The 27209-nt window shown below is 43.5% G+C and overlaps 2 protein-coding genes across 6 annotated transcripts in view; both read right to left on the reverse strand.

The window, feature by feature from the left end:
• Positions 1-4108, reverse strand: part of LOC132391086 (regucalcin-like) — a 33943-nt gene extending 29835 nt beyond the window's left edge. Inside the window, exons 1-2 of one of the 5 annotated variants that reach the window (XM_059963820.1) lie at positions 562-634; positions 7-261 (exon numbers count right to left, since the gene is read on the reverse strand). Coding sequence is in view for 3 of the 5 variants with exons in the window: in XM_059963817.1 (XP_059819800.1) it covers positions 1620-1889 (270 nt within the window). In the remaining 2 variants the exon portion in view is untranslated. Of the gene's footprint in view, positions 1-6; positions 262-302 lie in introns of all 5 variants that reach the window. The other 4 variants (XM_059963817.1, XM_059963816.1, XM_059963818.1 and 1 more) reach the window with 4 other exon arrangements.
• Positions 4109-4618: 510 nt separating this feature from the next.
• LOC132391087 (regucalcin-like) overlaps positions 4619-27209 on the reverse strand; it is a 43979-nt gene continuing 21388 nt past the window's right edge. Inside the window, exons 2-7 of the mRNA XM_059963823.1 lie at positions 22809-22974; positions 17082-17264; positions 14962-15177; positions 11594-11725; positions 6754-6908; positions 4619-4937 (exon numbers count right to left, since the gene is read on the reverse strand). Of these exons, the coding sequence (XP_059819806.1) occupies positions 4887-4937; positions 6754-6908; positions 11594-11725; positions 14962-15177; positions 17082-17264; positions 22809-22971 (900 nt within the window). The 5' untranslated portion in view covers positions 22972-22974 and the 3' untranslated portion in view covers positions 4619-4886. The remainder of the gene's footprint in view (positions 4938-6753; positions 6909-11593; positions 11726-14961; positions 15178-17081; positions 17265-22808; positions 22975-27209) is intronic.

Below are 27209 nucleotides of genomic sequence, written 5' to 3' on the forward strand. Positions count from 1 at the left end.
ACCGACCCAGCGAGAGGGAGACGCATTCACAGCGACCTCACCACGCCGGATTACATTCGCTCAGTGGCAGGCAGGCAGGCAGGCAGGCTCGGTGACTTGCAGTGCCGACGGGCCATCAAGCGGCTCGACTTGAACACTCCTCTCGGCGGATCGCCGACGCCAGACCGGTCAGACCACCCCTTTCCCTCAGCTCTGCGGGCCGGGATGGACTTCTCCCTCACCCAATGCCTTCCCTCGGACACCCTGATCCGGGCAGGCCACCTTGAAAAGGAAGGAATAAGGAGTAAATCCCGGGCGGATACCTGGTAGAGGCGACTTCTTTCCTCCCGCTGCCCTGGATCGCGGTAGAAGAGGAGAAGCCACGAAGGGATCAATTATTAATGGGATTACCCCGGTGCCGTTAACCCCTATGTTTAAAATAAATATTCGTGACTACGTGGACTCGTGCTTGGATACTGGCCCGTTCATTCTCAGTATTCCTGTTGCGAGTCATGGCGCACCAAGATCTCACACACCACATACAATTAGCGCCCACGTTATTAGTTACAGGAGATACGGTACCTCATAAAGTGGCCACTGAGTGTGTTTCTGTATTTTGTGAATGTACTGCTGCTTGTGGCCCATCCACTTCAAGGGTCGACCTGCACACCGCCATCACGCATGGTGATTTGAGTTACTGTCGGCTAGAACCAGTCTGGCCGTTCTCCTCTGAACTCTCTCATTAACAGGGTGCTTTCGCCCACAGAACTGCCACTCACTGGATTTTTTTTTTGTTTCTCACATTTGTAACAGGCTCTAAGCTTTCACTGCTAAGGCTAATATAATGGTTTCTATGTAATGTTCCTCTGTTAAGGTAATAGTTTCTCTGTAGCAACAATGTTTGGGTTATGGCTAAAGATAATGGGACTTTGGAATGTACGTTAACCAATGGGAGAAATGTTGTTCTTTCTTGTGAGTCTGGAAGCGAGTTTTCCGTGGTCTTTCGTCGGGGAGCGATGGAGAGAGAGGGTGCGAGTGGAGAGTGTCGGAAGACCACTAGACAGAGTGGACTGAGGAGTGGGGGTTCGATGGCCGGCTACTCTTGGAGGTCAGCGACGCTTGGCGACGGCTGATGAATAGCCGTATCAGTGAGCTCCAACGATGCGCGATAGACTTTTTTTCTCCTTAAAATGGGCCCTTTCTATTTTCTTTAATAACCCTTTATTCAGAACTAGACAACCAGGTCACCCATTGGGGCACTCTTTGAGAGAAAGGTAGTGCAGTCTGATGTGATACGCTTTGGAAATTAAAGAAGAAAAACTCAGTTTATTAAAGAAGAAAGACGCGTAGCAAGACAAATATAGCTCCTCCTCATTTAACGAAGGATACTTTTGATCACAACATTTCTGGTTGATCTGCCACCCTTCAAGAATACTGCACCCCTCTGCTCCTCTGTCTCTTCTTCTCTCATCTTTCTTGTCCTGCCTCTTTGATCCTGGAGTCATGCGGTCCTGGTCTCATCGGATTCTTGCTCTCTCCCTCTCCTTGCCGCTTCCCGACAACGTTTGGCGTCATCTCTTGACCATAATGTTCCCCTTCTCTTTCCACACGGCATAATTAGGCTGACCATATTTTTTTACCTTAATGCTGGATAGAAGATAGCTGATTATTCTTGATGATGTGGTTGGTGCTCTCCTAAATGGACGAGGTAGCCCTGTCCTTTTGCTGGGGTTGGTGTCGCTGCTGTGAGCATCGTGAGGCACTGTTGAGGCTGGCCGTGAGCATGCATCGTCGTGTCGCGTTGCAGTTTCCATTAAAGGTGGAATCGGCTTGGCTTGTGGAAGGCAGGACCTGTTGATTGACGAGAGAGCAATTTTATACGAATATATAACCCTGAACTTTGCATGCATTCTGTAAGTTAGAGCGTTTTAAGTCGATTTAGTCAAAAAAAAGCGCTATAATGCACCGTTTGGGCTAATTGGAAGTCACAAACAGAACATGACAGTTTTAGTAGTATATAGATAAGATTTATAAAGTTCAATCATTTAATCGCATATTGTGTACCGTTTGATCTTTTGCAGTGCAGATTTGTAACTGGGCAACACATCATGCAGCATCCACACAAACGAGATTTCTCAGTTTGGCAGTGCCAGAAGTTGTTTTCCCCTAGATGAACACGTGTTAGCGGAGCCTGAGGGTTACACACTATTCTCTGAAAACTCCAGAGACTGTTGTGCATGAATTCAACATTCTCTGAAATACTCAAACCACCCCATCTGGCACCAACTATCATTATACAAAGTCACTGAGGTCTGAACAACATCTATACCTCTTGACCATGTCTGCATGCTTTTATCCATTGAGTTGCTGCCACGTGATTGGCTGATTAAATATTTGTATTAACCAGCATGTGTACAGTTGCCCTTTCTATGTTAGTCTGAGGGGGGCAAAGCAGAGGGATCAGTGTCATGAACGCAAGAAATTCTGCTGATGCTGGAAATCCAGAGTAATACACACAAAGTGCTGGAGAAACTCAGCAGATCAGGCAGCATCCATGGAAATGAACAAACAGTCGATGTTTCAGGCCGAGACCCTACTTCAGCACTGGAAATGAAGAGGGAAGACGCCAGAATAAAAAGATGGGGGGAGGAGAAGGAGAATAGCTGGAAGGGGATAGGTGAAGCCGGGTGGAGGGGAAAAAGATCAGGAAAAGAAGGAATCTGATAGGAGAGGAGAGTAGACCATAGGTGAAAGGAAAGGAGGTGGGGCAGCAGGGCAGGTGAGAAGAGATAGGTGGAGAATAGAAGAGGAAGGGAGGGGCAAGGAAACTTTTTTTACCAGAAGGAGAAATCAATATTCATGCCATCGGGTTGGAGGATACTCCGATGGAATATAAGGTATTGCTTCTCCACCCTGAGGGTGGCCTCATCATGCCACGAGGAAACCATGGATCGATATGTCAGAATGGGAGTTAAAATGTTTGACATCTGATTTTGTGTCATGTACAGGCCAACTGTACCATTTCTAACATGCATGACACACGGAAGAGTCCATTCAAATTTTTTGACTTGTGATCAGTGATGGGAGAACTAGCCACCAAGCGACAGGCCTTTCATTTCAATGACCCACCTTGACCTTCTGTTTGTCCTGATGGAATTCCTTAAATCCCACTGCACACCAGCTCTCTTGGAGTGCACTGCTGGGACACAAGAGGGACCTTTAAGACATAGACGTCGGGTTATGGGCCGTGTGGGTGAGAAGGTTTAGACTGATAGGAGTAGGTTGGTTTTTGTTTTTGAGACACAGCATGGAACAGGCCCTTTCAGCCCAACGAGTGGAACCACCTAGCAATCCACCCGTTTAACGTTGGCCTAATGACTAATTAACCCACTAACCAATACATCTTTGGACTGTAGGAGGAAACTGGAGAACCTGGGGGAACGCAGTCAGGGGGAAAAACGTACAAACCCCTTACAGACAGTGCCAGAATTGAACTCCAAACTCCCTGAGATGTAAAAGCATCACGCTAACTGCTACATTACCCAGGTTTCCACAGGTTAGCAGGGCCAAAGGGCCAGTGGGGTGCTGTAACGCCCTATATCACCACATGGTTTGCAGATAAAAGAAAACTCTGTCTTCATGATGATCCATAAATTCCAGTTCCTTGTCAAACATTTGCACAGTAGTTCAAATGTAAAGTATTCTAAGACAGAATATTACAGCACAGTACAGGCCTTTGAATTCACAACTTTGTGCTAACCTTTTAACCTACTCTAAGATCCCACATAGCCCTTCATTTTTCTATTATCCATGTGACTAGGAGTTTCTGCCTCTATCAGCACCCTATTAGGGCATATCAGTCTGTATAAAAGCTTGGAGGCTATCCGGATGGAATACAAGGTGTTGCTCCTCCACCCTGAGAGTGGCCTCATCTTGGCACAAGAGGAGACTGTGGACCAACATGTCAGAATAGGAATGGGAACTTCGCTTTGTATTAACTCAGTTGTATTAAGTGTTATTTGGTAACTTGAAAGACTTGGGGATGCCAGCTATATGTATGTTTCTAATACTTTTGCAAAATATTTCTTATTGTAATTTATAGTTTATTATGTATTTTACTGTACTGCTGTCGCATAACAACAAATTTCATGAGATATGCCACTGATATTAAATCTGATTCTGAGTGAAGTGCACAGTAACTTAATATGAAATTTGTTATTCTTTTTCAGCCCACTGAGAGGGCAGAATCCAGGGTGAAATCTTTGACTGAACCAGATTTCCGGTAACAAGTGACTCTCCCATTCTATAGCAGCTGATGTAATTTGCAATACTTGGTGTGTTTTAACAAGAATTTTCCTAATTTAGCATCACTTGCTAAGTTCTCAGTTTAATTCTTTGTACACAGAGTTTTAAAGCTTGCACATGCATAGGAGTCGCAGAGCACTACAGCACAGAAACAGGCCCTTCAGAGAGGCTCTTGCTGGTTGCCCCCAGTACATCTCTCGGTGGTTAACACAATTGGTGCATTGCACTGTATGTTTCAATGTACTTGAAATAAATAAAATCTGAATGAGTTCCCTGCTCTAAAATGAAATCCAACATTCCATCCACAGACTCCATTAAAAAAAGCAACACTGTGCAGAATTAAAGAAATCATTTTTATTGCTTTGTATCTGTGTATATAGAGTGGACAATCATCAAGATTCAAGAAATATTAGAATTAGTATTAGACATTGATTACAATTTGGGTAAAATGAAAAGATATGGCAGCTCGAGAGCCTAATATTTTATCCGTACATCTATAAAGCACAACTTTTATCAAGCTGACTGATGGCATAACTTTAAGTAGCTAGTCAAGTGTGTATCATAACTATCACCAGCTGGATGGTGGCAGCTGACAAGGTGTTTTATCCCGCGTATGAATATGGTGCAATTCCCTTCACTCCAAGCCCAGTAACCTGAAACAGAAAAGGATGCAGACTCAGTTTCATTTTATTTAGAAATATAGTGCAGAACAGGCCCAACAAGCCACACCACCCAGCATTTAATCCAAGCGTAATCACAGGACAACTTGCAGTGACCGATTAACTTACTAACCTGTACGTCTGGATTGTAGGAGGAAACTAGAGCACCTGCGGGAAACACGCGCAGTCACAGAGATAACGTTCAAACTCCTTACAGGCAGCGTTGGAATTGAACTCTGATCTCGGACGCCCCAAGCTGTAATACTGTCACACTAACTGCGTCACTACTGCGGTGCCTCAGGTAAAGAAATTAATTCTTATGCAGCTGATTCTGACTTCATGTGGGCGTAGTGCTGTGTATCACAGCCCTTCATTAACAGCATTCATTACTTATGTCTTAGAAAAGGACCTTTCCATCGCTATAGTTTGTAATTGTCTTATTATTGTATCATTTACCGAGATGCAGTGAAAACCTATAGACGCTTGCCTTGTACAATGTTGGCTGCTGGACCACAATCATAAAGCAAGGCACAGCTTAGCTGGGGTTTATAAGTCATTGGTCAGACTGCATTTGGAGTAATGTGAGCACTTTTAGGCCCCATATCTAAGGATGTGCTGGCATTGAAGAGGCTCTAGAGGAAGTTTCTGAGAATGATCCAGGGAATGAAAGGGTTAAGACATGAGGAGCTTTTGATAGCTCTGGTCTTGTACTTGATAGAGTTCAGGATGAGAGAGGATCTCATTGAAACCTACCAAATATTAAAGGGCCTGGATAGGGTGGACGTGGAGAGAAGGTTTCCATTAATGGGTGAGTGGAGGACTCACCTATTACATGGAACACATGGACGTCCTCCTTTAGAACAGAGATATGGAGGGATTTATTTGGCCAGAGGGTAGTGGATCTGTGGAATTCATTGCCACAGATAGCTGTGGAGGTCAGCTCATTGGGTATATTTAAAGTGCAGATTGATAGGTTCTTGGTTCATAAGTGTATCAAAGGTTAGGGGAAGAAGGCAGGAGAATGGGGTTGAGAGGGGACAAGTCAACTATGATTAAATGGTGGAGCGGACTGGATTGGCCAACTGGCCTGATTCTATTTTTATTTTATTTTTACTTGGAGCATGATAACTGGCCCTTCTGTCCAAATGAGCCCATACTGCCCAATTTCACCCATGTGACCGATTAACCTATTAACCCATACATTTTTCGAATGTGGGAGGAAAGTGGAACGCCAAGAGGAATTTCATGCAGTCACGGGGAGAATGTATGAACTCCTTACAGCCATTTTGGGAATTGAACCTGGTTTGTTGGTGCTGTAATAGCGGTATGCTAACTGCTACATTACCATGCAGCCCCACTCCTAGGTCTTACGCTCTATGACTTGTTTTGATACTTCCAACATGACAGTATTTACTGTATGTGTACGGAGAGTTACCCATTGAAAATCAGCTCTGCCATTTGTTGGACCTACTGCAGAGGTCAGTAGTTAGCTCACCAAGCAGTGGTAGGGAGAAGGGAGTAACATTAAGGAGGGAAAGAGTCGGGGTGCTGTTTGCAAGGAGGTAAAGCAGCTAGTTCTGCTGCCCATGGCTTCAGAATAACTCCTTTCATAAAATAAAATCATCTTTGTTTTCGTTAGAGTCAAATAGAATTCTTGAGTCATTCAGGGAGATCTATGCATTCAGACCTCCAAGTGGCCTGAGCAGTATTCACATCAAAGTGTCTTTCTTAGCTGATTATGCGGCTGGAGTCCCATCACTCTGAAAGCAAGGAGAAATTTCTAGGCTTGAATTCTAGCCTGCCATCCTACCTTAAAAATGCCACCTGCTAGCGGTTGTCTCTTATGATACTCTTCATCCATCGCAATTGTACCGGATGTTACATATAGTTCAGAGTAATCCTTGCCCCCAAAGCAGCAAGATGTTGTCTGGTCAACAGGCAGTTTCACCGTCTGGATTCTTTTACCTGAAGGAGAAATGATTTGTCTTAATGTCTCTCATGATCTCAAGCCTATTGCAATTTTTGTTCTTTCCACTTCTCCACCTCCTCAAAACATACACTCAGTGGCCACCTGTACACCTGCTCATTAAAGCAAATATCTCATCAGCCAATCATCTGACAGCAACTCAATGCATAAAAGACATGGCCAAGGTGTTCAGTTGTTGCTCAGACCAAACATCAGAATGGGAAAGGACTTTGACCGTGAAATGATTGTTGTCGGTGCCAGATGGGGTAGTTTGAGTATCTCAGAAATTGCTGATCTCTGGGATTTTCATGCACAAAGGTCTCTAGAGTTTACAGAGAATGGTGCAAAATAAATCATCCAAATATCTATCAGCAAGTGGCAGTTGTGGGAAAATTGTCTTGTTAGAGTAGTCAGAGGTTAGAGCTGACAGGAAGGGAACAGCAACCCAAATAATCACATTTTACAACAGTGATGTACAGAAGAGCATCGCTGAGCACAAAACAAGTGGATGGGCTACAACAGCACAGAGTTCCACTCCTGTGGCCACTTTATTAGGCACACTCTTGTAACCTAATCTTTCCTGGTTTTATGGAAACTTAAATCTCTTTTCTCTCTCTCCACAGATGCTGCCTAACTTCCTGAGTATTCCCAGCTTTTTGTTTTAATTTCTGAGCTCATTTTAATTTCAAACACATTTCGGATTTCTAGTTCCTGGAGATTAGAATTAGCAAGTGTGATCCCTAATATTTAAAAAAGGTAGGGACAGACACACAGACATACTTTATTGATCCCGAGGGAAATTGAGTTTCAGTACTGCTGCACCACCAAGAATAGTGAAGAAATATAGCAATATAAAACCATAAATAATTAAATAATGATAAGTTAATCATGCCAAGTGGAAAAATAAGTCCAGGACCAGCCTATTGGCTCAGGGTGTCTGACACTCCGAGGGAGGAGTTGTAAAGTTTGATGGCCACAGGTAGGAATGACTTCCCATGATGCTCAATGTTACATCTCGGTGGAATGAGTCTCTGGCTGAATGTACTCCTGTGCCTAACCAGTACATTATGGAGTGGATGGGAGTCGTTATCCAAGATGGCATGCAACTTGGACAGCTTCCTCTTTTCAGGCACCACTAATGATTGTTAGTCTGATATCAGTTGAGAAAAAATGTTGGAATCAGTAGTCAAGAATGTGATATCAAGATGGTTGAAAAGTAGTAATAACATTGTCCATAATCAACATGGAATTTTGAAATCTGTCTGACCAATCTAATGCTATTCTTTGAGAATTTAACTAGTGAGTAGGTGAATAGGAACTAAATGATATTTGGATTTTCAGAAGGCTTTCAATAAAGACCCACACAGATTCAAGATTCAAGTTTATTTATCACGTGTACATACAGTGAAATGCTTTAGTTGCATTAACAACCTAAACGTCCAAGGATGTGCTGGCAACAGCCCACAACTAAGCGATGTTGATGCCAGAATGTGTGGTGACACTTGAAGGCTACCTGCAGCACGTCCTTAGGTTGTTTCGGTTGTTAACGCAAATGACACTTTTCACTGTATATTTTGATGTACATGTGGTAAATGAACCTGAATCCGAATTCATGACTTCTACAAAAATCTAAGACAACCAGACAGGGTAGGTACGAGAAGGTTGTTTCCCTTCGGTAAGGATTTTAAAATGGGTGGGGGGGGGGGGGCAGGTGGTTTGGTCACTGTCCTAAAATAAGTGGTAGCCCATTTAGAACAGAAGTGAGGAAAATTTTGTTTTTGGTGAATTTTTGCAATCCCCTCCCACAGAGCTCTGTGGGGCCTTAGGCATTCAATGTTCAAAACAGAGACCAATTGACTTTTGAACAAATGAAGAACTGGAGGAGCATAAGAAATGCAAGAGGACACTTAAGAAAGAAATCAGGAGGGCTAAAAGAAGACATGATGTTGCTCTAGCGGAAGAGATGAAGAAAAATCATAAAGGCTTCTAGAGATGTGTTAAGAGCAAAAGGATTGCAAGGGACAAAATAGGTCTTTTGGAAGATCAGAACGGTAATCCATGTGTGGAGGCAAAAGAGATGGAGGAGAAATAAAATGGATTTTTTTACATCTGTATTTAATTGGGAAATTAACACAGAGTCTAAAGAAGTGAGGCAAAGCAGCAGTGAGGTCATGGACCCTGTACAAATTACAAAGGAGGAGGTGTTTGCTGTCTTGAGACAAATCAAGGTGGACAGATTCCCAGGGCCTGACAAGGTATTCCCTCAGACCCTGTGTGAGACAAGTGCAGAAGGAGACAAGTGCAGAAGTTGCAGTGGCCCTAGCAGAGATAGTTAAATCACACTTGGCGATAGGTGAGGTAACAGAGGATTAGAGGAAAGCTAATGTTGTCCCACTGTTTAAGGAAAGCTCCAAGAATAAATCAGGAAATTATTGGCTAGTGAGCCTGACATCAGTAGTGGGAAAATTATTGAAAGGTGTTCTAAAAGACTGGATATATGAGTATTTGGATAAACAGGGATTGATTAGGATAGTCAACATGCCTTTGTGCTTGGTAGGTCATGTCTAAACAGTCTTACAGAGTTTTTTGAGAATGTTTCCAGGAAAGCTGCTGAAGACAAGACAGTGGGTATTGTCTACATGAACTTCAACAAGGCATTTGATAAGGTCCCACATGGGACGTTGTTCAAGAAGGTTCAGTTGCTTGGTATTTAAGATAAGATAGCAAATTGGATTAGACATTAGCTTTGCAAGAGAAGCCAGAGAGTGTTAGTAGATGGTTGCCTCTCTGAGTGGAAGTGTGTGACTAATGGAGTGCCGCAAGGATTGATGCTGGGCCCATTGTTGTTTGTCATCTATGTCAATGATCTGGGTGGTTAACTGGATCAGCAGACTTGCAGATGAAACCAAGATTGGGGGTATAGTGGACAGTGAGGAAGGCCTTCATGCCTTGGCACCGAATTGGACCAGCTGGAAAGATGGACTGAGAAATGGCGGATGGAATTTAATGCAGACAAGTATTTTGCACTCTGCGAGGACCAACCAGGGTAGGTCTTACACAGTGCGTGGTAGGGCACTGATAAGTGTGGTAGAACAAAGTGATCTGGGAGTACAGGTCCATAATTCATTGAAAATGATGTCACAGGTAGATCAGGTTGTTAAGAAAGATTTTTGGCATATTGGCCTTCATAAATCAAAGTATTGAGTACAGAAGTTTAGATGTTATGTTGAAGATGCATAAGATGTTGCTGAGGCCTAACTTGGATCTGGTCACCTACCTATAGGAAATATGTCAATAAGATTGAAAGAGTACAGAGAAAATTTACAAAGATGTTGCCAAATCTGGAGGACCTGAGTTACAAGGAAAGATTAAATAGATTAGGATTTTATTCCTTGGAACATAGAAGATTGAGAGGAGATTTGATGGAGGTATAGAAAATTATGAGAGGTATAGATCGGGTAAATGCAAGCAGGCTTTTTCCACTGAGGTTGCATAAGACTACAACTAGTGGTCATGGGTTAAGGGTTAAAGGTGAAAAGCTTAAGGGAAACTTCTTCACTCAGAGGGTGGTCAGAGTCTGGAACGAGCTGCCAGTGATTTCATTTTCAACATATAAGAAAAATTTGGACAGGTACATGGAGGAGAGAGATATGGAGGTCCATGGTTTGGGTGCAGGTCGATGGGACTAGTCTGGATAAATGGTTTGGCATGGACTGGATGGGCTGAAGGGCCTTTTTTGTGCTGTAGTTTTCTATGAGTCCATGAAATAAATTCAGTTGGACATTGAAATTCAGGGGACAGAACAGGATAATAGTGTTTCAGTGAGAAGATATCCACAATTTTGTTGAATGGTTTGAGAGCTCCTTCCTGATTCTTAACTGCAGCTTTTTGTTTTGCTATTAGTGAGTTCTTCAGCAGTTTGACAAGAAATCACACTGGACAATGATGTAATTAAATTTGTAGTTTGTGACTGTTCAGCATCTCTCATTGCTAACTATACTTATTCTGTATTGGGTCCATAAATGTACGGATGTCTGGGGAAGAGATCTGAGAGGAAAGTGTTAAACATAACTCTAACACTAATATTTAAAAATTGCTGATTTTCGGTTAATTCCATGAAATCTGCTCAGTAAGCTTACTTACTACATATTTTTGGACAGGGCTGAAAATGTTGGGAAGAGGGAGTGTGATTGGCTTTATTAGCTTTAGTTGTCACATGGGTATCGAAACTTACTGTGAGATGCATCGTTTTGTGTCTAATCAAATCAGTGAGGAAAGTGCTGGGCAGCCCACAAGTATCACCACTCAATAAAACTAACCTGTAGGCCTTTTGTTTGGAATGTGGGAGGAAAAGGGAGCACCCAGAGCCAACCCAAACAGTCACTGGAAGAGCATTCAGGCAACAGCGGCAATCGAAGCCTGATTCGTGATCGCTGAAAGTGATTTCACTAATTGCTAAGCTACCATACCAATACAAAGACTGGTATAAACTTTATAGTGCTGTGTTCATCAATTAAGTTAGGTTCTGTAGAGTTTCCAAAACACTATTTATTGATGTGTGTGCTTGCTAATACTTTATTAGACTTCCATCCACAAGGTGATAGAGGAAATGCAAAATGTATTTGAAACCCAAGAAAGTGGGTTTACACTCGTCCAACTCTGATGTTTCTGGTAATTGATTTACCTGTCTCAGGATCTATCCGGATGACTCTTCCACCTTTGAAGCAGGCAACCCAAAGCCTTCCCTCTGCATCAATGCACTGTCCGTCGGGAATAGCTTCCTCTTTCTCAAGCTTGTACACAAGTCTTCGATTTGCTGATCAATGATTTAAAATGAAAGGATTACTCATGAGAAACATCACTTCATCATTTAAAGAAATAGAATAAGAAACAAAGATAGTCCCTGAACGAGGATATTGTCACTGGATAAACAGTTTCCTTCCACGGTGGACAGAAATGATTGTACATTGTTTGTTCAGAGAGTCTGGAGGACCTGAGTTATAAGGAAAAATTGAATAGGTTAGATGTTCCCTAAAGTGTAAAATATTGAAGGAAGATTTGACAAAAGTACTATATACAAAATTAGGAGGGGTATAGATAGGGTAAATGCAAGCAGGCTTTTTCCACTGAGGTTGGATGTGACTACAACCAGAGGTCAGAGGTTAAGGGTAAAAGGTGAAAAGTTTAAGGGGAACATGAGGGGAAACTTCTTCACTCAGAGGGTGGTGAGAGTGTGTGGAATGAGCTGCCAGAGCAAGTGGTGGGTGTGGGTTTGATTTCAATATTTAAAAGAAATTTGAATAGGTCTGTAGATGGAAAGGCCATGGAAAGCTATGATCCTGGTGCAGGTCGATGGGACGAGGCATGGACTAGATGGGCCAAAGGGCTTGTGCCTGTGCTGTAGTTTTCTATGACTCTGCAGCGCGGTAACAAGCCCTTTTGGCCTGACTAGCCTGCACTGCCCAACCACAACTTTGTGACAAATTAAACTACTAATCCACATATCTTCAGAATGTGCAAATCCACACGGTCACAGGGAGAATGAACAAGCTCCTTACAGACGGTGGTGGGAATAGAACCCGGGTCGCTAACACTGTAATTGCATCACACTAACCGCTACACTACTGTGTTGTCCAAATAAACCAATTCTAATTCCAACTGTGAAATGGTCTGTCAATGTCTTAAATCGAAATGCTTCCGAGGGATCATAATGCAGTCTATTGGTTGACTTGATTGATAAGGAATAACTTCTCCTTGGCTGTGTTCATTAAATCAATACAACCAGCCAGGATTTTGACTTGAAATTACATTGTCACCAGGTTATCCTCTTAGTACCCCAAACCATAACAACAGAATTAATTAACTATTGATAATTAACTATTTAATTGTTTCTAACTAACTAAAGATAAAAATCTTAAAAGATTAGCTTTGTCACAAGTACAGGCAGAGAAATGCATCACTTGCTTTGGGAATGTGCAGGGGACAGTCTGCAACTGTCCCTGGCATGTTGTGTACTTGGATTTTCAGAAGGCCTTTGACAAAGTGCCATACATGAGGCTGCTTAACAAACCACAAACCCAGGGTATTACAGGAAAGATTCTAGTATGGATAAAGCAGTGGCTGATTGTTAGGAGGCAAAGAGCAGAAATAAAGGGAACCTTTTCTGGCTGGCTGCCGGTGACTAGTGGTGTTCCACAGGAGTCAGTGTTGGGACCGATTCTTTTTACATTATATGTCAATAATTTGGATGATAGAATTAATGGCTTTGTTGCAAACTTTGCAGACAATAGAAAGGTAGGTGGAAGGGCAGGTAGTTTTGAGGAAGTAGGCTACAGAAGACAGATCAGGATAATGGGCAAAGACATGGCAGATGGAATACAGTATCAGGAAGTGTATGGGCATGCACTTTGGTAGCAATGAAAGGGTTGACTATTTTCTAAATGGAGAAAAAAATACAAAAGACAGAGGTGCAAAGGGGCTTGGGAATCCTTGTGCAGGATTCCCTAAAGGTTAATTTGTAGGTTGAGTCTGTGGTGGGGAAGGCAAATGCATTCATTTCAAGAGGACTAGAATATAAAAGCAAAGATGTAATGTTGAGACTCAATAAAGCACCGGTGGGGCCTCATATTGTGGAGAGTTTTGGGCCCCTTATCTTTGAAAGAATGTGCTGAACCTGGAGAGGGTTCAAAGGAGGCTCAAGAAAATGATCCCAGGATTGAATGGCTTGTTATATGAAGAGCATTTGATGGCTCTGGGCCTGTATTCACTGGAATTCCGAAGCATGAGGGGTACCCTCATTGTAACCTATGGAATGGTCAAAGGCCTCGAGAGAGTGGTTGTGGAGAGGACGTTTCCTATGGTGGGAGAGTCTACGACCAGAGGACACAGCCTCAGAATAGGGGCGTCCTTTTAAAATGGAGATGAGGAGGAATTTCTTCAGCCAGTGAGTGGTAAATCTGTGTAATTGGTTGCCACAGGCAGCTGTGGAGGCCAAGTCTTTATGTATATTTAAGGCAGAGGTTGATAGATTCTTGACTGGTCAGGGCAAGAAGGTACATGGGGAGAAGGCAGGAGATTGGGGCTGAGAGGAAAATTGGATCAGGCATGATGAAATGGCGGAGTAGATTCGATGGGCCAAATGGGCCTAATTCTGCTCCTAAATCTTATGGTCTTACGGCCTAAATTAAATATTATTGGTTTCAGAACTAATAGACTGGTGACACTTCAAATTCGATGCGGCAGAGAGCTCAGAAGCCTCATGCCTTAAGGGAAGAAGCTGTTTCCCATTCTGGCCATTCTTTATGCATTGGAGTCTCCTGCCTGATGGTAGAAAGTCAAAGAGGATGCTAGATGGATGGGTAGGATCCTTGATGTGTGTAGTGTTCCTGATAAATTTCCCCAATGGTTGGAAGGGAGATTTCTATGATCCTCTCAGCAGTTCTCATAGCCTTTTGTAGGGTCTTCCATTCCAATGCTCTGCTCTCCCATACCAGATGGAGAAGCAACTTGTCAGGATGTGCTCAATGGATGCTCCTGTAAAATTCAGTTAAGATGGTGGGGGGGAGAGGAGCCTCACTTGCCTCCTGATTGCTAATCACTGGTGCTGTAATGCACCCACTGCATCACAACCATTCACTATTAACCATTTCTAGATAGACTCTATGTTAGTACAGGGTTGTGAGATCCTTCCCCGTATCCTAGAACATGGAATGGTACAGCACAGGAACAAACCCTTCAGCCCACAATATCAGTGTTGACAGTCCGAGTCAATATTTATTTCTCAGTCGTCCCTATAAATCTAGGTGGTTTGGTGGTTATCTTATATCCGCTGTTGGGAGCTTGCTGTGCTCAAAATATTGCTGTTTGTCTGCATTTCATTGGCTGAAAAGCTGTAGGAATGTCCTGAAATTACAATCAGCACTCAGACATGCAAAACCTTGCTTTAAATCAAGACAGAAGGAGGCAATACTGTAAATCCTTTTAAGAAAGAATATACATGTTAACACAGAGTGACTCTTTACCAGACATTTAAAGAATAAACGTTATACTCACAGATTTTTCCTGACTGCAGGTCATAGTCAAATGCATCCACTTTAAAAGACAAGCTGTCGATATAATAGAAGACCTTGTGATCCAGCGACCAGTCTAAACCATTGGAAATGTCCACCTGATCAAAGTGCTTGACCACGGAATGGTCGGTCTGCAGAGAGTACACTGACCCCTGGTTTCTCTCCACTTCAGCTGGAGCAGTCTCCATGGCCATGGTCCCTGTGCCAAAACCCAGCTTTAGTCCTCTAGATATTAACCAGTTTAGTATCCTAACAGCTTCTATTAGATGTACGTTTGCCAACTAAAAAGAGGGGAGATTACATTTATAGAGTGAGAGGTAAAAAATCCATCTGATCTCTAGTGACAAGAAGCCAAGTAGGATCATAGAGCACTACAGCACGGAAACATGCCCTTTGGCCCATCTAGTCCATGCTGGACTATTAATCTGCCTAGTCCCTTCACCTGCAGGTGGACCATTCCCCTCTCATCCATGTACCTTTCTGAATTAAGTGTTGGTGAGACTAGAATTGGAGGTCATGGGTTAATGGGGAAAGGTGAAATATTTAAGGGGAACTTTTTCACTCAGAGGTTGGTGAGGGTGTGGAATGAGCTGCCAGCAGGAGTGATGGACACAGGTTTGATTTAGACCGTAAGATATAGGAGCACGATTAGGCCATTTTGGCCCATCATGTCCACTCCACTATTCTATCATGGTTCATTTATTGTAGCTCTCAATCCCATATTCCTACCTTCGCCCCGTAAACTTTGATGCCCTAATTAATCAAGAACCTGTCAACCTTCGCCTCAAATATACCCAATAACTTGGCCTGCACAGCCATCGATTCAATGAATTCCACTGATTCACCACCCTCTGGCTGAAGAAATTTTCCCTCATCCCTGTACTAAATGGGTCCCTCTGTTCTGAGGCTGAGTCCTCTCTTCTAGATTCTCCCACTATTTGAAAATCCTCATGATATTTGCAATTTTCCAGTCCTCCAGAACCATTCTAGAACCTAGTGATTCTTGAAAAATCATTACTAATGCCTCCGCAATCTCTTCAGCCACCTCTTTCAGAACCCAGGGGTGTGGTCCATCTGGTCCAGGCAACTTCTCTACCTTCAGATCTTTCAGCTTCCCAAGCACCTTCTCCTTAGTAACAGCAATGACCATCATTTCTGCTCCCTGACACTCTTGCATTTCTGGCATACTGCTAGTGTCTTCCACAGTGAAGAGTGACACCAAATACTTATTGAGTTTGTCTACCATTTCTTTGTCTTGCAATACTACCTCTCCAGCATCATTTTCCAGTGGTCCAATGTCCAATCTTGTCTCTCACTCTTAATATATCTGAAAGGTCTTTTTGTATCCTCTATTATTGGCTAGCTTATCTTCATATTACATCTTTTCTCTCATTATGGGTTTTTAGCTGCCTTCTGTTGATTTTTATAAGTTTCCTAATCCTTGACTTTCCATGCCCTTACTAGTTGAGAACCTGTCGATCTCTGCTTTAAATTTTAAAGCACTCTGCTTAAATTTCAGCATTTAAGAGAAGTTTGGGTGAGTACGTGGATAGGAGGGAAATGGAAGACTTTGGCTCAGACGAAAATCTAGAGAGAATAATCATTCAGCATGGACTAGATGGGCCCAGGGGCCTATTTCTGTGCTGTAGTGCTCTAAGACCAAGATAGAACGGTAGCCACAGTATGTTTCTGCTAGTCTACATTCAGGTGGCAGGGTGGAGCTCCATCTCTAACAAAGCAGGTGTAAGGCACTCCTTCCTCCACTAGCCTGTAGGTAGCCCTGGGCAAGGTGTAGCAGCTGCTTAGCACTCTCCCCCCCCCCCCCAGCCAATCAGGGTCATGTAAAGCCACGGAGCAGATAGCGGATGGTCATATGAGCCGCTGGTCCTGGTTATGCGACAACTGACACCAGACAGGCAATCTCTGAACGGTATTGATAATGGCTGGGGTCACCCATCTTGTAAAGACAGCAATGGCAAACAAATTCACCAAGAACAATCATGGTCATGACACCATGATTGCCTATGCCATAAGGCACGGCACATAATGATGATGATACGGGAATAGATGTGTAATGCCCAGAGTTGATTGATAGTTACAAACCTGCATAGAAGCGTCCAGCTGGGTCAACTTTTCCATCGTTAAATCTGTTGTTTGGTTTATCTTGGTCAATTGAGGCAATATCAGTAACAGTTTCCTTTTCCCAATCCAGAAAGGCAAATCTTCTTCCCGTTGCCAGAACATATCCCCCTGATTTCCGAGGGGCTACTGATCCAACAGGGGCATCTGTGGGTTGATAAGCATAACAGTTCATTAATCTAGCTCACTGTCCAAAAAGATTGAACAACTTCAGACCAGTGGAAGCCCAAAGTACTTACATATAACTAAGGAGTAAATCAGAATCATTACCAGACTGCTCCGGTAGACACTCAGCGGCCACTTTATTAGTTAACTCCTGACCCTAATAAAGTGGCCTCTGAGTAAATGTTCATGGTCGTCATCTGCTATAGCCCAATCACTTCAAGTTTTAACATACTGTGTCTTTCAACATGCTCTTCTGCACATCACTGTTGTTAACGTGTGGTTATTGAGTTGCTGCCACCTTTCTGTCAGCTTGAACCAGCCTGGCCATTGTACTCTGACCCCTCTCATTAACAAGGTGTTTACACCTGCAAAACTGACGCTCTCTCAGTCCTTCATTTATCGCAGTAAACTCTAGAGACTGTTGTGCGTGAAAATCCCAGGAGATCAGCAGATTCTGAGATACTCAAACCACGCCATTTGGCACCAACATTCTTTCCACAGTTAAAGTCACTTAGATCACATTTCTTCCCCATTCTGATGTTTGGTCTGAGCAACAACTGAACCTCTTGACTATGCCTGCATGCTTTTGTGCATTGAGATGCTGCCACATTTTTGGCTGATTAGATATTTGCATTAACAAGTAAGTATATAGGTGTACCTAATAAAGTGGCCATTCAAGGTAGGTTGAACAACCAAACCAAAATATGATAGCCAACATCAGTTAAATACTAAGAGTAGAATCTGCCAGAAGTTCTCACATTGGATTGGAGCTCATTATTTGAAGGGAACCTTCAGAGTGTTTGTGAAGGTACTTAATGTTTAACAACATGACCAAGTCCAACATTGGACTAAATCACAATGGGAAGCACAGAGATGATGAGATGTACACCAGAATAGTCATCTGAGATAATTCAGGTGATTCATAAACACAAGAGATTCTGTAGATGCTAGAAATTTTGAGCAACACACTCAAAATGGTGGACGATCCTCAGCAAGTCAGGCAGCGTCTGTAGTCCTCCAATTTGATTCCATGAAGAAACTCACTTTGGATGATATATTTCATCTGGGTAACTTTCAATGTGATGGCATGAACATTGATCTTTCCAATCTCTGGTAATTACTCATCCGTTCCCCCTTCTCTTTTTCAATTACCTATTCTGGTTGCCCTCTCCAACTTCTTTTCTTACCTGCTTATCACCTCTCCCTCGTTCCTCTTCTCCTTCCCTTCTTCCATGGTCCACTGTCCTCTCCTATTAGATTCCTTCATCCCACCATGCACCTTTCCCCCTCATGTCTCACCATAAGACATAGGAGCAGAATTAGGCCACGGCGCATTGGGTCTGCTCTGCTATTCCATTATGGCTGATTTATTATTCCTCTCAACACCATTCCGCAGCCTTCTCCCCATATCATTTGATGAACTGATTAACTAAGAACCAACCAACCCCAACTTTAAATCTACTCAGTGACTTGGCCTCCATAGCCATCTGTGACAATGAATTCCACAGATACACTTCCCTCTAGCTAAAGAAATACCTTCTCACCTGTGTTCTAACTGGATATCCCTCTATTCTGAGACTGTGTCCTCTGGTCCTGGACTCCCCCACTATAGGAAACATCCTTTTATATCTACATCCACATCCTTTCAATATTCCATAGGTTTCAATGAGATCCCCTATCATTCTTCTAACCCCCAGCAAGTAGAGGCCCAGAACCATCAAATGCTCTTCATACATTCATACATTAACCCTTCTCGTGAACTTCCTCTGGACCCTTTCCAATGCTAGCACATCTTTACTTAGATAAAGGACCCAAAACTGCTCTCGTGCAGCCTGACCAATGCCTTATAAAGCCTTAGCATCACATCCTTGCTCTTATATTCTAGTCCTCTTGAAATGAATGCTAACATAGCATTTGCGTTCCTTGCCATTGACCAATCCGCAAGTTAACCTTTATGGAATCCTACACAAGTACTCCCAAGTCCATTTGCATGCCTGATTTTTGAATTTTTTCCCCATTTATACAATAGTCTGCCCTTTCATTCCTTCTACCAAAGTGCATGACCATATACATCCTTACACTATATTCCATCTGCCATTTCTTTGCCCATTCTCCCAATCTTTTGCAGACTTCCTGCCTCCTCGACACTACCTGCCCCTCCCCTTTTCTTTGTATCATCTGCAGAATGGGCCTCAAAGCCATCAATTCCATCATCCAAATCATTGACATACAACATGAAAAGAAGCAGTCCCAATACCAACCCCTGTGGAACACCACAAGTCAATGGTAGCCAACCAGAACAGGACCCCTTTTTTTCTAACTCTTTGCCTCCTGCCAGTCAGCCAATCTTCTATTCATGCTAGTATCTTTCCTGTAACAGCATACGCTCTTAGCTTGTTAAGCAGCCTCATGGTGACACCTTGTCAAAGATGTTCTGAAAATCCAAGTAAACAAAAACCACTAACTCTCCTTTGTCTATCCTGCCTGTCATTTCTTCAAAGAGTTTAAACAGATTTGTCAGGCAAGATTTCCGCTGAAGGAAACCATGCTGACTTTGGCCTTCCTTATCACGTGTCTCCAACTTGGAACTGAAAAATGGTCTCTTAACATTTTCCCAACCACTGAATTAACCGGCCTTTAATTTCCTTTCCTCTGCCTCCCTCCCTTCTTAAAGAATGGAGTGACATTTGCAATTTTCCAGTCCTCCTGAACCATTCTAGAATCTAGTGATTCTTGAAAGGTCATTACCAATAGCTCCATAATCTTATCGGCTACCTCTTTCAGAACCTTGAGGTGTAGTCCATCTGGTCCAGGTAACCTATCTTCAGACCTTTCAGCTTCCCAAGCAACCTTTTCCTTAGGAATAGCAGCTCACCTGTCTCCTGCCAGTTTTTTCTCCTTCCCTTCTCACCTTCTTATTCTGTCTTCTCCCCCTTTCCAAAACAGTCCTGTCGAAGGGTCTCAGATTGTAATGTTGACTGTTTATTCCTCTCCTTAGATACTGACTGACCTGCTGAGTTCTTCCAGCATTTTGTGCATGCGTATTCAATGTGGTTGTTCCTTTGTTCAGTCTCTGCAGTGCTGTGAAAAAGCCTCAGGTACATATATATAGCAAGGGTATCTAAGACTTTTGCACAGTACTGTGTTTATCAACGTGAAGCAGAAAGCAAGTTTGTAAATCTGGTGGGAGCAAAGGATGTTGAGAATGGCAAGGATGAAGTACTGTGAGAGGGGTAAGGAGCAGGAGCAAGGGGTGTTGGGAATGGGGAGGGTGGAGTATTGTGGGAGGAGTGTGAGACAGGTGACAGAGAAGGTATGCCAGGTGCAGGATGTGGCATGGGTGCAGACACACCCAGCCCTGAACGCCAGGCAGTGTCATTTGATTCCAAACAATTGGTCTATTGATCACGACAGAAAGTCTTACTAGTGCTTTCCCTCTCCCTTCCCCTTTTCCCAACCACAATTCCCCTCTACCTGCCCCGTTCACACTCTCAGTCCACAATAGAGACCCATATCAGAATCAGGTTTATCATATGTCATGAAATTTGTGGGTATTTTTGTGGCAGCAGTACAATGCAATCACAAAATTACTACAATCCAGTGGAAAGATTTAGCTACCCTAGCTATATATGTGCGCGCATGTGTGTGTGTGCTTAAGACTTTTACACAGTACTATACATCAAAAAAACACTGTGCAGGCCACTGTATGGTGACATAAGAGAATGCAGCTGCCAGAATCTTGAGCAGACAATGAGTTCTATTCCAGCTAAGTAGCATCTCAGATCCAACAGTAGACTGCTGGAGTAGCCAGCTGGCAGAACTCAATGGATCCTGTAGCATCGGTCTTGTTTTCTACACTGTATTGGTGACTATATTAACGGAATCAGAGGAGGCTGCTATATAAACATTTCTCTCTTTATATCTCATTCAGTATATTTTTAAAATTTTATGAAAGTAAATTTCAATCCCTTGACAGTATATTTCACTGTATCGATAGTAACATGGCGGCTAGCGTGACACTATTAAGCCTCAGGGCACTCTGGAGTTCAGAATGCAATTCTGGCATCGTCTGTAAGGAGTTTGCCTGTTCTCCCTGTGAACGTGCAAGTCTCCTCCGGGTGCTCCGGTTTCCGCCCACAGTCCAAAGACGTACCAGTTAGTTGGTTACTTGGTCTTTGTAAGTTGCCCTGTGATTAGACGAAGGTTAAACAGGTAGGTTGCCGGGAAGTGCAGCTCTTTGGGCCAGAATGGACTGGTGCGTGCTCCATTTCTAAATAAGATATAAATGCAGTTCAGAGTCTGCTGTACTTTTTTGCAGTTGATTAGCTCAGGTCTTTAGTACTTCCATGGGTTCACCTTCCTGAAGGATGCTGTCACGTCAACCTTAGAGACTGAAATTACAGGATCATCAGGGTCTTGCAGACTTCACAGTCCCAATCAACACTCCTCCTTTTATGTTCGTTTTGACCAGCAAAGCTCAGAGGCACCTTCATGAACATCCAATGCCCCCACAGTGACCCAGCTCAGGCTCTCTTCTCAGCACTGCCATCAGAAAATAAGTACAGGAGCCACAGGATACACACCACCAGGCTGAGGAACACATTTCCCCACAACCATTAGGCTCTTGAACCAGAGAGGATAACTTTACTCAGCTTCGCTCACCCCATCACTGATCTGCTGCTACAACCTATGGACTCACTTTCAACGACCCTACAACTCACTTCCTTGATATTTATTTATTTATTATTATTATTTCCATTTTTTCCTCTAGTTTTGTATTTGCACAGTTTGTTGTCTTTTGCACATTAGTCATTTTCTGTCATACTGGGTGTGGTCTTTCATTGATTCTATTGTGTTTCTTGTACTTACTGTGATTGCCCACAAGAAAATGAAACTCGGAGTTTTATATGGTGATGTATATGTACTTGGATAATACATTTACTTTGAACTTTGAACCTGCTTCCAGCAACAAATTTATCAATTACTCATCTCAGCACTAATTTGCAGAAGGTGGCTAGGTGCCAGTTTTATCCACACCCCAAATGCCTCATCCTAGAACCTGTTTGAGACACACAATAAGGCATTATGCAGACTACAGAATTAATTTTCTTTTGAAGGATTGGGAATTTTGTCAGGCACTAAGCAAGAAGTCAGCTTTCATCCTAAATCATCAGTGCTCATTTCTCACAGATATCGAGAGGGTGACGCCCAAATGCAGACTTTTGCATATTTTATTGAGAAGCTTAAGAAGACTGGAATTGTAAGGGAACTGCTTCAGATGAAGGCAACACAGACAAAATGCTGGAGGAACTCAGCAGGCCAGGCAGCATCTATGGAAAAGAGTACAGTCGACATTTCAGGCTCAGTCCTGATGAAGGGTCTTAGCCCGAATCGTCAGCTGTTTACTCTTTTCCATAGATGCTGCCTGGCCTGCAGGGTTCCTCCAGCATTTTGTGTGTATTGCTTTGGATTTCCAGCATCTGCAGATTTTCTCATGTTTCAGTTGAAGGCAGCTCACTCGCTTACCAAGGTGGACAGTCTTCACTTCCTTCGTGGTAGCATTCCACCTGCACACCTTTTGGCCAATTATGTCGATGTAGAGAAGGGAACCATGCTTTTCTTCCCAAACCGGGCTCTCTCCAATTCCATACTTGTCTTTCACGACACATTCAATTTTAATGGAAGCCATTGCCTGTGAGAAACATTAAAAAATATATTTTAAAATTCCATCTAGGTAGCCTCCAACCTGATGGCATGAACATCCCACCAATCACATTCCAGCTGGTACTCCTTCCCTTCCCTTCCCCCCATCTTCTTATTCTGGCATCTTCCCCTTTCCTTTCCAGTCCTGATGAAGGGTCTCAGCCTAAAATGTCGGCTGCCTATTTATTTCCATAGATGCTGTCTGACCTGCTGAGTTCCTCCAGCAGTATGTGTGTTTCTTGCATTAAAAAGTCTGAATTGTTTCTTTTTTGAAAAATGTTGGTATTAGTATAGGTTTTTTATTATTCCATGTACTGAAATACAGTGAAACGCTTTTGTTTACATGCCATCCCAACAGATAATAAGACCATAAGGCATAGGAGCAGAATTTACCTGTATAAACAACAATTTACAGTATATCCATGTTTATTTACACTCTGTGGCCACTTTATTAAGTACAGCTATATACATGCTCATTAATGCAAATATCTAATCAGCCAGTCATGTGGCAGCAACTCCATGCATAAAGGCATGCAGACAAGGTCATGAGGTGCAGTTGTTCGGACCACAAATCAGAATAGGGAAGAAATGTGATCTAAGTGACTTTGACTGAGGAATGATTATTGGTGCCAGATGGGGTGGTTTGAGTATTTCAGAAACTGCAGTCTCCTGGGATTTTCACACACAACAGTCTCTAGAGTTTACCAAATGCGGTACAAAAACAAGAAAACATCCAATGTGTGGCTGTTCTGTGCATGAAAACACCTTGTTAATGACACAGGTCAGAGGCAAATGACCAGACTGGTTCAAGATGACAGGAAGGCAACAGTAACTCAAATAACCACACATTACAACAGTGGTGTGCAGAAGAGCATGCCTGAATGCACAACACATCCAAACTTGAAGTGGATGGGCTACAGCAACAGAAGGCTACACTGAGTTCCACTCCCACATCTAATAAAGTGGCCACTTGAGTGTACAAACACAAGAGATTCTTCCGATGCTGGAAATACAGAGTTACACATGCAAAATGCCGGAGGAACTCAGCAGGACTGGCAGTCTTATTGGAGAGAAGTACGCAGTCTACACTTTGAGCTGAGACCCTTCATCAGAAAGGAAGGTCATATTTATCATATTTTAACCTCCAGATACAAATAGAAAGTAAAGCCTTGATATTGGATCACATAGTTCTTGTGTTTTAGATGTTTCATTCCCCGTTTTAATTCTTTATAGCTCTTCCTCTTTATAGAGCTTTCTAGAAGGCATGGATAGTGTAGCTAGTCAGAATCATTTTCCCATGGTATCAAAAGCAATTGATGCAGTCACAAAGAAGGCACAGCAGCAGCTATATTTCTTTAGGATTAAGATTTGGTATGTCACCACAGACTCCAGCAAATTTCTACAGACGTAGATAAAGAGAGTTTTTAGTCTATTGACCTTCATAAATCAGGGCATTGGCTACAGGAATTGGGATGTTATGTTGAAGTTGTATAAGACATTGGAAAGCCCAAATTTGGAATATTGTACAAAGTTCTTGGTCACCTACCTACAGGAAAAGTATCAATAAGCTTGAAGAGAAAATTTACAAAAATGGTGCTGGGCCTTCAGGATCTGAGTTGTAGGGAAAGGTTAAACAGGTTAGGACATTATACCGTGGAGTGCAGGAGGGTGAGGGTGAGATAGATCTAATAGAGGTATAGAGAATTATGAGAGATATAGATATTCTGAGAGGGTGAGTACATGCAGGTGCTTTCACCTCAGGTTGGGTGAGACAAGGAACTATTGGTCATGGGTCTAAGGTGAAGTATTTAAGGGGAATCTGAGGGATAAGCTCCTCACTCTGAGAGTATGAAACGAGCTTCCTGCAGACATGATATATGTGCTTTCAGTTCTAACATACAAGAGAATTTTGGATAGTACATGGATGTGAAGGGTCTGGAGGGAGATAGTCTGCATGCAGGCAGGTGGGACGAGGCAAAAGTCAGGTAACCAGGTACTGGATAAGTCAAAGAACCTTTTTCTTTACTGTAGTACTCTATAACTCTGTATGCTGTACCACGTACAGAGGAGAACATTCCAACTGGATGCATCACCACCAAGTACAGTGGATCCAAAATCCAGCATCAAAAGATGCTTCAGAAGACTCAGCCATCTCTGTCTCAGGCACAAGCCTCCCCACCACTGAGGACACTTTCAAGAAGGTGGTATCCATCATTAAGGACCTTCACCATGTGGGACATGCTCTCTTCTCATTTCTCCCATCAGGTGCAGGAGTCTGAAGACCCACACCACCAGGCTCAAGGACAGTTACTACCCCTCAGCCATCAGGCTCTTTAATTTATTAGTATTGTTTCTTCCTTTTTTTGTATTTGCACAGTTCGTTGTCTTTTGTACTTTGGTTGAACGCCCAAAATGGGTGGTCTTTCACTGATTCTGTTATAGTTATTATTCTATGGACTTGTTGAATAAGCCCACAAGAAACTGAATCTCAGGGTTTTATTTGGAAACATATATGTACTTGAATAATAAACTTACTTTGAACTACCTCACTATTCCTCTTTTGCACGATTTATTTATTATAGTCTATGGTTTGCACTGTTCTGCTTTCACACAGCAACAAATCTTGCAACATACATCAGTGATAGTAAACTTGACACAACACACACAAGATGCTGGAGGAACTCAGCAGGTCAGGCAACATCTATGGAAAAGAGTAAACAGTCGATGCTTCGGGCTGAGACTTCCTCAGGACCAAGAAGGGAGGGACAAGATGCCTGAATAAAAAGGGTGGGGGGGGGAGGGGAAGGAAGCCGGATGGAAGGTGAAAGGTGAAGCCAGGCGAGTAGGAAAGGTCAAGGGCTGGAGAAGAAAGAATCTGGTAGGAGAGGAGAGTGGACCATCTGATGCACCATCAATAACTCACACTGAGACGTAAGGCGAGATATCGGCTTTTATTGACTGGAAGAAGGAACCAGGAGTAAGTGACCATCATACTATTTTCCTGGAGACTGAGGCCGAGCGTCAGGCCTCAGATCACCTTTATACAGGGGCCTGTGGGAGGAGCCACAGGAGCAGTCAGCAGGGGGCGTGTCCAGACAGGCACACGTAGTTCACCACATTCACCCCCCCTTTGTTTAAAAGAGTCCCCATGTGGCGAAGTTTCTTACAAGTCAAGTCTATCAGGTGGTCGAATCTGTCGCTGCGATCTACGTAGCTCCGGCTGTGATCGCATGGATGCCGGCGACATTGGTGATTGCACAGGGGACGGAGGTTGCGCTTGTTCCAGCCCACTAGGCGTCGGTGATCCCTCACGCATGTGCGAGGTGCCTGGTATAAATGCGTACGAAACGCCCGGTATATAAGTGTCGTGAGGAGTCTGTGTAGGGCCTGGTGAGCACGGTGTCAACTCTGGTGCAGGGTTCACAGTCACCGGAGAGCCTTCAGGGTAGTGGTCTGCTGCACCTGCGGGTGCCAGGTCGCGGATGGAGACCGTGTCCTCCCGCCCATCAGGTAAGACCATGTAAGCATACTGGGGGTTCGCATGTAGAAGGTGAACCCTCTCAACCAGCGGGGAGTATTTATTGCTCCTCACATGTTTCCGGAGCAGCACTGGCCCCGGGGACGTCAGCCAAACTGGTGGGGTGGTCCCAGTGACAGACTTCCTGGGAAAAGAGAATAGGCGTTCGTGAGGGGTGGCATTGGTGGACGTACATAACAGAGAGCGGATAGAGTGCAGTGCCTCAGGGAGGACCTCCTGCCATCAAGAGACCGGCAACCCTTTTGACTTAAGGGCTAAAAGTGTGGTCTTCCACACTGTGGCATTCTCCCTCTCCACCTGGCCATTACCCCGGGGATTATAACTCGTGGTCCGACTAGTAGCAATGCCCCTAGCTAGCAGGTACTGGCGCAGCTCGTCACTCATAAAGGAGGACCCTCTATCGCTGTGGATATAGCAGGGATACCCGAACAGAGTGAAGAGCTGGCGCAGGGCTTTTATGACGGACGTGGCAGTGGTGTCAGGGCAGGGGATGGCAAAGGGGAACCGTGAGTACTTGTCGATAACACTGAGAAAATAGACATTGCGGTCAGTGGAGGGAAGGGGGCCCTTAAAGTCAACACTCAGTCGTTCAAAAGGGCGGGTGGCCTTGACAAGTTGTGCCGTGTCAGGATGGTAGAAGTGCGGTTTGTACTCAGCGCAAATTTGGCAGTCCCTGGTCATCGTCC

Source organism: Hypanus sabinus, chromosome 3 (genome assembly GCF_030144855.1).
Source record: "Hypanus sabinus isolate sHypSab1 chromosome 3, sHypSab1.hap1, whole genome shotgun sequence".
Classification (NCBI taxonomy): domain Eukaryota; kingdom Metazoa; phylum Chordata; class Chondrichthyes; order Myliobatiformes; family Dasyatidae; genus Hypanus; species Hypanus sabinus.